The sequence below is a fragment of the Leucopleurus acutus genome, assembly GCF_964270905.1.
Source record: "Leucopleurus acutus genome assembly, chromosome: 1".
NCBI classification, from domain to species: Eukaryota; Metazoa; Chordata; class Mammalia; order Artiodactyla; family Delphinidae; genus Leucopleurus; species Leucopleurus acutus.
The window spans coordinates 153,043,447-153,054,616 of NC_139142.1; the positions used below are offsets into that span (position 1 = coordinate 153,043,447).

Here is an 11,170-nt window from a genome sequence, read left to right on the forward strand (position 1 = left end):
TCCCCTGTGTCTATAGATCTTAAATTCCTCTCTAAAAAATAAGAAGTTGTGATGTAAGAAATTCTAATGGCTTTGCAAATACAATTCTCTGCTCTGTACTCACTGGTGTTTTGAAACATCCAGGAAAACAGCCACATAGCATCTGCTCCCATCCATCTCTCCTGCCCTCGCTGGGGCGTCCTGGGGACAAGGTCAGTGTCATAGTCAGCTCAGGCTGCCGTAACAAAATACAGTTGGGTGGCTTACACAACAGAAATTTGTTTCTCACAGTTCTGGAGTCTGGAAGTCCCAGATCAAGGTCCATTAGGGTTCAGATTCTGGTGCAGGCTCTCTTCCTGGCTCACTGATGGCCACCTTCTTGCTGGAGCCTCACATGGTCTTTCCTCTGAGTGTGAGCAGGGAGAGCGAGAGAGTGAGAGTGATCTCTCTGGGGGTCTCATCTTATAAGGACACTAATCATATTGGATCAGAGCCCTACCCTTAGGATCTCATTTAACCAGAATTATTTCCTTATAGGCCCAATTTTCAAGTACAGTCACATTGGGGGTTAAGGCTTCAACACGTGAATTTAGGGGAGAGATACAATTCAGTCCATAGCAGGCTGACACAGGGACATGATGGCCTAGGTTTGGCAGGAGTATGAGGGACATCTGAGCAGGCAGGTTTGCTTGTGGATGTTTGGTCAGTCATAGCTTTTTCAGGGCTGAAGAAGTGGGACTGTCTCTGGTGGATGTGACTCTGGCACACTTCAGTAGATGAGCCATGTTTTTCCAACACCTCCTATCTGGCTTCACTCAGCCCTGAAGAACTGCATCTCAACCAGTCTAGCCAAGGGCCTGGGGCAAAAACTAGGGGAGAAACCAAACTAGGGTATGTTTCAGAGGAAACTGTTAACCAGGTTAGCAGGTCTCTTTGGCTGGGCTGGGGCAGCAGATAAAGCAAAACTGAACCCTGCTCAGAAGCTTTCATAAGACCGTGGGCTTTGTAGTCACTGTCTGGGGTTATATCTTGCCTCTTGTACTTCCTAGCTATGATATCTTAGACAAGTAACTTAACCTCTGTGCCTAAGTATATAAATTAGGAAATACTTCAACTGCTACTAACAGAGATCTTCACAACCTCTTAAGCAACAGAGGTATTTATTTCTTCCTCACACACCTTCCATCTTTCTGCTTTGGCGTGCTTAGCACATGGATTCCACCTCCAATGTTGCCAAGATGATCCAAGATGACTGTAGGTGCTCTAGCCATCACATTCCAGGCAGCAGGAGCAAGGGTAAAAATATTTTACAGAGCTTTTGCAGATGTCTTCCTTTAAAAAGCATTTTAAGAAGTCCCATCCAACATTTTCCTCTTACAGTTCATTGTCTGGCACTTATTCACATGTGTACACCCCATTGCAAGGAAGGGAAATGTAGTCTCAGCTTGGCACATTGTTTCCCCAAATAATGTTAGGGCTTTGTTCCTAAGTAAAAGGTTAGAATGGATACTGGATATGCAACTTGCAATTCTCTCATACTCAGTTTTTCCATCTGGAAATTGGGGATTATAATAATACCTACATATACTGTTGTTGTGTTACTTGGTACTCAGGAAGGACTCAATATACTTTAGCTCAATTACTGGTTATCAAGAGAGAATGAAGTGGAAAATACAAATAATGTTGGCATTACTATGAAAATAGTTTTGACCTCACAGACCTCCTGAAAAGGTCTCAGGAATTCCCAGAGTCCCTAGACCACACTTCGGGAACCTCTGCCTTAGAGAATCAGATAATTCTTGCACAGGTCTGCTAACCAAGCTGGGACTTGGTTAGTGCTGAGAGGATACACAGCCATCCTTTTGCCCTTATGAAGTTTGGATAATTTTTGTTAACAGACACGACCATCGAAGCTCTAGTGAAATCTGTAGTGCTCTTTTCTGTATATATCTTTGTTTTTGCCCATCTTCCCTCTAGAAATGTAAGCCCCATTAGGACTTGCCAGCTTTACTTCCTACTGTGCCCCAGTGCTCAACACGCAGACAGAGATTCATTGATATAAGCTGGACAATGTTGAACTTTACCCAAGCCATGTGCTCCTGGAAAGCAATGAAGGTTAAGACCAACCTCCCAAACTTTTTGTGTTCTGGAAAACGGCTTATTGCAAAGAACCACCCTTCCTTCCCCATATGACTTAAAGACTCACAGATGCCCCCCTTGTTTACCTAAGACAAGGTCAGAAACAAATTTCTTTTCTTTGCCTCATAAATGATGAGCTGAGCCTCTTGTCCCCATTGGTCAATTGGAAACAAATGCTTGTTAACCAAACTTGCATTAAGCCTCTCTCCATCATCCAGGCCCCTGAATGAACTTTGGCCCAGCCTCAGCCTGAGCCAGCATACAGTCCCACCTGAGAATAGGCTGGATTTACTATCCAGTCCTGCCACCCTTTCATCCCACTTCCCCACACCTGGTTCTTTCTAGTCTTGTTTATTCCTCTTTGTAAAAGAGCAACCCTTTCTGCCTAACTCTTAGATGCTTGCAGGCATTATAGACCTTCTCTCTATTGCAATAGTCCTCCTCCCCCACTGCAACAGTCCCTTTCTCTGCTGGCAGTAATCCTTTTGAAAAAAGTCCCTCCTGAATCTGGATTTGTTTTTTATTGGACAGCTGAATGAAAGAAGCAACTATAACTGATCAGAGTGTGACTATATTAATTCAGATTTGCACGTTCTGTTCTGACTCCTCTCCCATTAATCACACTTTTAAATTCTGACTCCTAGGCTTGCCAAATCTACCAGGCCATGGCTAGGTGCTCTGGACCAGACAGCTGGGCCTTTGGAATCAAACACAGAAGGAACTGGATTTTGGTGCTGTTACTTCCTTCCTGTGTACTTTACTGAGGTCACTTAATGTCTCTCCTATTGAACCACTACTTAATGAGCACCTACTAAGTGCAAGCAGAGTTGGGCATTGGGAGTGGTGAGCAAAACAGAGATGATAATTAGGGGCAGGAGGATTCTGGCAATAAAACAAGTAAATTAAGTGGGAAGTGCAATGAAGAAACAAATTGATCTGCCAGAACACGGAGGGAGCACACATGTATATAGGATGGACACCTGCTGAGAAGGTGACTTATCTGAGGCCTGAGGGTCAGAAGGTCTAGCCATGCCAGCAGCTGAGAGAAGGACATTCCTGTGAAGGGCCAGAGGTGGGAGATCTGGGTGTTTAAAGGCCAGAGAAAAGTGGGGCATAGCTGAAAGGAACAGGTAGATTGTGTTGGAGCCCTCACACCACCCTGGACTTTGTCTGCCAAGATAAAGAACTTGACTTTTATTCTAAGTGGGATGGAAAGCCATAGAAGGGGTTTCTGAGATCTTACTGTTTTAATCCTTTTGCTTTGTGGTTTAATTTGATTGCTAGTGAGGGTTAATTTCTCTTCCCTGATAGCCATTTGTGTTCTGCTTCTGCAGAATTGTGTACTCAATGCTTTTCATCTATTTATCTACCGGAATCTTAGTGTGTTTCTTATTAATTCAATGAGGTCTCTCTCAATTAAGGATTTTAATCTTTTGCAGTTTTAAACTTTTGTGCTTTAGTGTGTGAAAGAGTTCATCCAGCACGTTTAAGCTTAAGGAGTCCTCTGCCATCTGACACTTGATAAATTATGTTTCCTTGGTCCGTGTTTGCGTGGTTCAGTGTTTTACATTGGTGGACTTTTCTTTTTTATCCTCTTGGGCGGGGCGCGGCGAAGCAAACTCCTCCTGTGTTCTGGCCAGAGATGGCTCAGCATGCGGAGACCCCTCACCCTCCTAGACCGAGCCAGAGGGGCTCCTTTTCCGCCGGAGGCCTCAGCTGGTGACACCGACTCTACTGGGTATCTGAGCTCTCGTTACAGACCATGGACATAGGGCGGGGTGAAAAAGCCGAGGCTCAGCGGAAAGCTGGGAGAGAGAGCAGAGGCACAAACTGGAGCCAGAACTAGCCGGTGCAGCAGCTGCAGGCGGGCGGGTGTGGCAAGCGTCAGTCCAGGAGCTGAGGCCCCGCCCCAGACCCAGGGCCCCGGCCCCGGCCCCGCCCCCGGGGCCTCGCTCCCCGCAGGTCCTGTGCTGACCTCTCAGCACTGCCCGGCTCGTCCCAGTCCCTGCCCACCGCTGATTTCATTGGTTGCCTCGCCGTCCCCGCCCCCGGGAACCTGCTGATTTCCGCAGCCAATCGGCAGGCGCAGCAGCGGCGGCTGCGATCGGTCTCGGCGGATCCCGGACGCTGAGGTACCCGGCTTGTGGGAGGGGGAATTGCGTGCGCCTGTTGCGGTGCTGCGGCGTCGCACAGCTCGTCGGCTGGGTGGCGAGCCGCCACTCCTGGGTCTCTGAGGTCAGCGTCCTGCAGCTGGAGGTGCAGCGTCCCAGACCGTCGAGGACTGCCCCGAGATTTCTGGGGTGGAGGTCAGAGGTCGGAGGTCGTGCCTTTGTGGAATGTTGGGGCCCCACCCGTCTAAGCATAGAGGCGGGCCGCTCTCGCTTTTTATAGTCAGCTCCCTTTCGCGGAAGGAGCTCCGAGGGAAACTGAGGCCTGCGAGCCGCCGGGGCTCCTGGCAGGCGCTGAGCTTCGACGGGAGGGTCCGCCCGAGCTCGGGCCGTCGCAGGTGACCCTCGGGCACCCGGAGAGCCGCCTCCTCCCTCCCTCATCCGGGCCGGCGGAGCCCCCGGAGTGCGGGGAGGGGGCTGGGGCGAGGTGGGGGGGGGTCGCTCCGTGGCCACGCTGTCCCGAGGGGGCCGCATCTCTTCCTGGCTCCGAAGAAACCCGGAGCCAACTCTTTTTGAGGCTTTCGTTCCCGGGTTGGAGATTTCATTTCTGGAAGTTCATTCGAGCAACTTGGAGAGGGGAAAGGCTTGTATTGTGGCTTCCGCACTGGCCGGGAAGTGAAAATAACCAGACACGGGGAGGTTCTGAAGGCCAAGGGACCTGTGAGAAACCGGACGAATTTCTTAGCTTGGCAGAAATCTTCCCCCAGCTTGCCTCACATGTTATATAATTCAAGTCGTTTCAAAATCAAGATTATTTAGTCTCATTGTTCTTCTAAGTAAGTGACCTTAGTCTTGACCTTAAGTGAAGCTACTTTGGAATGCTTGAAGTGTTGAGCAAGAATTTTTTTGTACAAAGGGTCTGTGCAAGGAAGGAAGTTGGGAACAGTCTTCACCTCTCATCGCAGTGATCCCAGCTGCTTCTTTACTACTCTGGGACCGAAAAGAGAAGTTGTTTATCGGCATATGTGGGTTTTGGGGAGACGTAGCTATGGATGAGGAATAAGGGGAGAAGAAAGAGGACTCTCTTGTTTTCTGCGTAAAAAGTATGCAATTAGAAAAAAAAGAGTGTATTTATTTGCCTGTCTCTCTCCCTTCATCTCAGCCAGCGTAAACACGTTTTGACATTTTTTGTGCCGATGGTATGTGTTGAGTATTTATATTAGGGAAAGGAGTCATCTCTAACAAGAAGACACTTATCTTCAGTGTAGCCACAGAGGAATGAATATGCCTTGTGTGGAATTAACCCTGGGGTTTGGTTTTCAGTTAAGAAAATGAGGCAGAAGGAAGTGTTAGCCAAGACCTTCCAAGGCCCAGCCATGGTCTGTAGGACTCCGACCAGCCACATTTACATGTTTGAGAATGGTGTTGGGGACTCCGGGGACTCCTCTGAGGAAGAGTCCCACCAAGTAGCTCTGCGGCCCCGGGGCAAGGAGCGCCAGAAGAAGGGTGCCCACCACCCTCACCAGCCAGGAGCAGGGGACGTGGTGCTGCTGCAGCGGGAGCTGGCCCAGGAGGACAGCCTCAACAAACTCGCTCTTCAGTATGGCTGCAAAGTAAGAAACTCCACAGGTGAAGGCGCCACCTGCCCTTCAGCCCCTGTGTTTAGAGGAACAGAGGAGCTCACTGAAGGGTGGGGACCCTTTCTGACCCCAGAGGTGGTTGGAAGAAGCCTGCTCTAGAGTAAAAGATACCCCTGTCTAGCTAGAGATGGAAGGCAGGTGGAAGTACCTTCCGTTCCTCAGAGAGAGAGGGAATTAGTCAGGAATTTCAGGTGACAGGGCAGTTCCCTCTCTGCACCTCTTCCTTGTCCCTCCAAAATGAAATTCTGAAACCTTTTTCCTTTTGAGCACATTTTATTTAAGACCTAATGGGGCCAGAGATGCCACGCAGAGTTTATCCAAGATTTCTTTGGTATGCTTGCTTTATTTTTTTACTACTTTTCTTTTTCTAAACCTTTCTTGCTGGTTTTAGCTTATTTGATTGGTAAAGTTTTGCCTTCTCTCTTTTAGAACTGCATGATCTATCCTTTGTATGCTGTGTATCTATATAACCCTGTTTCTCTCTTTAATTATATTTTTAGCATTCAGCGTGATTAACAATGGCAAAGTAAGTAGGAAGGTATTTATTGAATTGCTGCATTTTCTCCTAGATAGAAACTATTTCAATTTGCTAGCACTGTGCTGCTACTATGGCTTTCTCTAAGGCTATATAAGCTACTTATTTAAAAAAATCTTTTCATCCTTGAAGGGTCTGTCATTTACCTAACAAGGATCAAATGACTCAACATGTTGTGTGGAGGTGTTGTTTCCCAGGGAAATAAACTGGTCTCCAGGGACACATAGTGGTCTGTAAACTGTACTGAGATTTATATTTGACTCTTATAATCAGCTTCTGTAGACATACTATATGGTTTATCGAGCAAGGGTTGAAAACTGAATCCTCTCCTACAAAGACCTGAATAGATGCAGTGGGCTTCTTGGAACAGTGATGTTTAATAAATCCAAAAGGACTATATAATGTATCTAAGAAGTGATTAGTTTTCCTATTTGAAGTAAATAAATTTAATGTTAGTTTATTAGGATCAAAAACAAAAATATCTCAAGCACCTTAAGTTTCGGGATATAATAAATTAAAAATGTCCACCACCCCAATTCAATTAAATGATAAAAGCACTTGCTAAGTAATGAAAATAATGAAGATGATTGATTTGAATAAAGTCTGTTGGCTGTATTTACACTCTAGTTTAAGTGGACTTAGGAGTTAGAACCTTAGAGTCCATCTCTGATGCTTTTGGTAAGTTTTCAAACAATAACTTGAGGGAGGATCTATCTTTGACTTATATTTCCCCCTACTTTTTAAAAATTAAGGTTTGATTATGAGAGGAATTTGTCATAAACTTTGTTACTTTTTAAAACTCACAGTCGTGTTCCTTTCTCCTCAAGTCCTAATATTGGAATAGAAGATTTCAATCTATAGTTTTCAAGTTGATGCATATTCTCTGCATGTTTTTAGTGAAAAGAAGTGTTGTGAAATCCTTGAAGTGAATTAACTCTAGGTAGCTTTTATTTTAAAAATAAGTTTATAGGCCATACAGTGCTTCTGGGGAAGAAAACGTCGTATAATCATGAGGGCACACCTTTTAAAATGTTGTTACAGGTGAACTAGGTTCTAGTGTTTGTAGAGCTGGCTGAGGCTTTGTGTTTGCTGAATGCTAATGTCTACTACAGCTACTAAATTAAGTTCTGATGCAGGAGAGAGTCACCCAGATGGGGGCACTGTTTTCTCAAAAGTTAAATGTAGAAAGGGTACAGCCTTCTTTTACCATGATGTGTTTCACCTAAAAGCATTTTGTTGAAGGCACACTTTAAACAAACAAAGTCTTTTCCAAAACTAATCTTGAGTTGTTCAAACTTGTAAGTCTATAAAAAAATCTTATGATTAAGCTATACATTAAGGCTGAGTTAAAGCCAAAAAAACGAAGTTATTCAGCCTAAACTAAATTTTGTGTGTAGGTACAGTTTTCCAGTGTTCATCAGATTCTTAAGCTGTGTGGGCTTGGACCATCACGCAGAAAGGTTAAGCACCACTTTTTGGATATTAGTTTTAAGGAGCTTTACATCATTTCGTGATGTTTGTCTTCATGGCTTCCCTAGGTTGCAGATATCAAGAAAGTCAACAACTTCATCAGAGAACAAGACTTATATGCTTTGAAATCTGTTAAGATTCCAGTGAAAAACCACGGGATACTAACAGAGACCCACAAAGAACTCAGACCCCTCCTGAGCTCATCTACAGAGACCAGAGTGACCTTCGAGGAGCAGCCAGACCCAGACAGAGCAGCTGTCAGTGCCGGTGCCTCGTCTAACACACTGACGGATTTCTTTAAGGGCATTGACCAGAATATTGAGCATACAGTGCAGTCAGAAATCTTTTTGAGTGAAAGTTGCTGCATAGAGACCTCCAGTCAGCCATTGCTTCCGACTCCTCCGAAGATACCTACAAACGGTGCAGACTGTGGAATTCAGAGGTGGAATGCTGTTTTTATCATGCTTCTGATTGGAATTGTTTTACCAGTGTTTTATTTGGTCTATTTTAAAATACAAACTACTAGTGAGATCCCTAGTATCTTGAATACAACTGCTGTCCCTAATGGCTCGATGGCAGTGAGTGCAGTTCTAGGGCAATCCCCCAAATTAGCGATTCCATTGCCAACCATCCCCTCTTCAGACAGCCAGTTCAGTCAGACCACCCACGGGAAGAACTAGCTCTTGTTGTTTCTAAGGAATCAGGGCAGCTTTAGCACTTGGGCTCCTAATGTGCATCAGTCGACACTGGCCATATCTTAGCGTGCTGCATTTTTTCTGTGACATATGGACACGTTTTCAGAAGCCACCATCATGTCAATCACAGTCATCATGGGGAATAGACTCGCCTAATCCAAGGCTGCGGGAGCCAAAACACCAGCGTCCTCAACCTCCTACATCTAAACAGGAGCGGCAGGAGAGACATTTACACATGACAGATGCTGTTCCTTGAAGGCATTTAGTGGACTGGCCATGAGTGTCTTCACAATAGCACTGTGTAGGTCCCCAAGCTGGACATGCTTGGAGGGAGATGAATGGCCTTGGCAGATGGACCTGCAGTATGGGAGCCCGTGGTATCAGCTTTGGTTGTCTGGATGTTTGCTTTGTCCCCTGCCTGCTGTGGAGGAGTGACTGGCTGTGACAAATGAAGTTTTGTGTCCCCCCCAACAAAGGTATTGTGCAATAGAGATGGGATGTCACCCTGTTTCAGAGTGTGACACATGACATTGTAATAAGCCCTGCTTCACATTTGCCCCCTCAGACAGCCTTTTTGAGGCAATGTCATATCTAGAATTTAAAAAGCCCTAAATCTAAATTGCTATAATACTGAATAAATAGCACTTCTGTTCCTTGTAATTTTAGAGCTCCTTAATCTGACACGCAGGCATGTTTTAAGCACTTCCTGGCCAGGACATTTGGAGGCCATGGCCCTGTTTCACCTGAGGAGCATTTCCACAGTGATTGCTAACTGGAGCCCCCAAGTCAGCATTCTTGGAAGGAGCTCTTTCTGGTCAGTGTCTGGAGTGGAGTAGGTATAGGGAGAAGGATGAGTGCCTCTCACCGAGGTCCCAACATGTGACACTTCTAAGGCTGAACAGTCATCAATCCAGCTTTTGCTGGCCCCTATATGTGTCTGGAAGAGTGGTACAGGGAGAATGGGCTTGCTTTCTGCTGCTTCCTTGACTCCATCCTTAGGACTTCTAGAGCCACAGAACAGGAACGGTGCTCAGTCACTTTTCCTTGAGTGAATACAGTGTAGCTCATAATGTTAAAATATTGAACACTTAATGGAGGGCCTAGAGGTGACCCTTGCTGTGGAAGACCATAAAAAGAGTGGCCTGGGGGTTTGCCCGTCTCCTTCTATGACAAGGCAGCAGTGGTGCTAAGTTCAGAGGCTCGTGGAGGGCATGGGTTGGCCTCTGAGACCTTGCTGGTGGAGCAAGGGTGAATGGGGTGAGGGCAGGAGCCTGCCTCGGTCCCTTGAAGGAGTGGAAATTGGCCAGGGTGGCTGGTGGCTCAGCCTTAGGGAGGTCTGTCTCCAGGGAGGAAAACATGCTGCTCTTGGGTTTTAGGCAGGTTTAAGGCATTTGACACATTCAGCCTAGAGATCAATTTAAAAGAGCTCATCATGTAAGAGGAGGGGAATGTGGCGAAGAAGTACCTGAGATGGGCTTCCAGTTTCATTCTCCTCTCAGTTATGTGAAAAACTATGTTGCCCTGGATTCAATTAGCAAATTTAAATTATCTTCAAAATTAAATGTTTTCTTCAAAAGCAAATGGTCTTCAGGATAAAATGAACTTATCAGCCTTTGCTACAGGAAATGTTTTGATCATGTAAATGCTTTTCCAGCCAAACGTTTGTGTGCACTGTGCCCCTGAGGGCCACAGGTTTCTCTAACCATTTGTCACCATTAAATTCGCCACGCAGGACTCAGACTCTCATGAGAAAATGACTTTTGCCAGGCAAAGAATGAATATCTGTATACTTTTTTTCAAATGGAATAAAATAATTTCTTCTGTGAAGGAAAATTGATTCCTCCTTTTTAATAAGGGAGCTGGTAATTCAGAGTTAAAAGATGTGGGATGATGTTGGAGAAAATGGAAGTGTCCATATCCAAGGGATGAGGCCTGTCCAGGGCTTGGGCCCAAGGTTACCCCAGCAGGTGAAGAACAGGTAGTAACAAGTACAGTCTTGCTGATTGGTCTGCATAACATACTTTAAAACTTTTATTAAGGAGACTTCCTTGGTGGTCCAGTGGTTAAGAATCCACCTTCTAATGCAGGGGACACGATCTCTGGTTGGGGAACTAAGATCCCACATGCTGGGGGGCAATTAAGCCTGTGTGCTGCAATTGCTGAGCCCACACGCTCTGGAGCCTATACGCCACAGCTAGAGAGCCTGTACACTGCACTGAATGCTCTGGAGCTCACATGCCACAACTAGAGAGCCTGTGCACCGCAACTGCTGAGCCCAGGCACTGCAAAGAAGAGCCCATGTGCCACAACAAAAGATCCTGCATACCACAGAAACGATCCCATGTGCTGCAACTAAGACCTGACGCAGCCAAATAATAAATAAATATTAAAATTGTTTTAGGTATACATAAGAGATACCATGGAGCTCATTTTCTATGTATTTTACTGCATTTTTAGCGTGTTTTGGGAGTTAATGTTGTAAAGGAATAATTAGATTTGTTAGATAGTCTTCAGTCCTTTTTGTTGAACTGTAGTGCCTAATATTGCAAAAGCCTAGGGAATCTGTCATCAGGCAAATGATGCTCCCATTTTATTCTGGGGAGA

At 45.6% G+C, this 11,170-nt stretch overlaps 1 protein-coding gene across 1 annotated transcript; it reads left to right on the forward strand.

Annotated features, from left to right (window-relative positions):
• The first annotated feature begins 4,777 nt into the window (after window positions 1-4,777).
• LYSMD4 (LysM domain containing 4) lies at window positions 4,778-10,390 on the forward strand. Its single transcript, XM_082839595.1, has 2 exons — window positions 4,778-5,839; window positions 7,940-10,390. The coding sequence occupies exons 1-2, from the start codon at window positions 5,558-5,560 to the stop codon at window positions 8,549-8,551; spliced, it is 894 nt and encodes a 297-aa protein (XP_082695721.1). The 5' UTR covers window positions 4,778-5,557; the 3' UTR covers window positions 8,552-10,390.
• The last annotated feature ends 780 nt before the right edge of the window (window positions 10,391-11,170 follow it).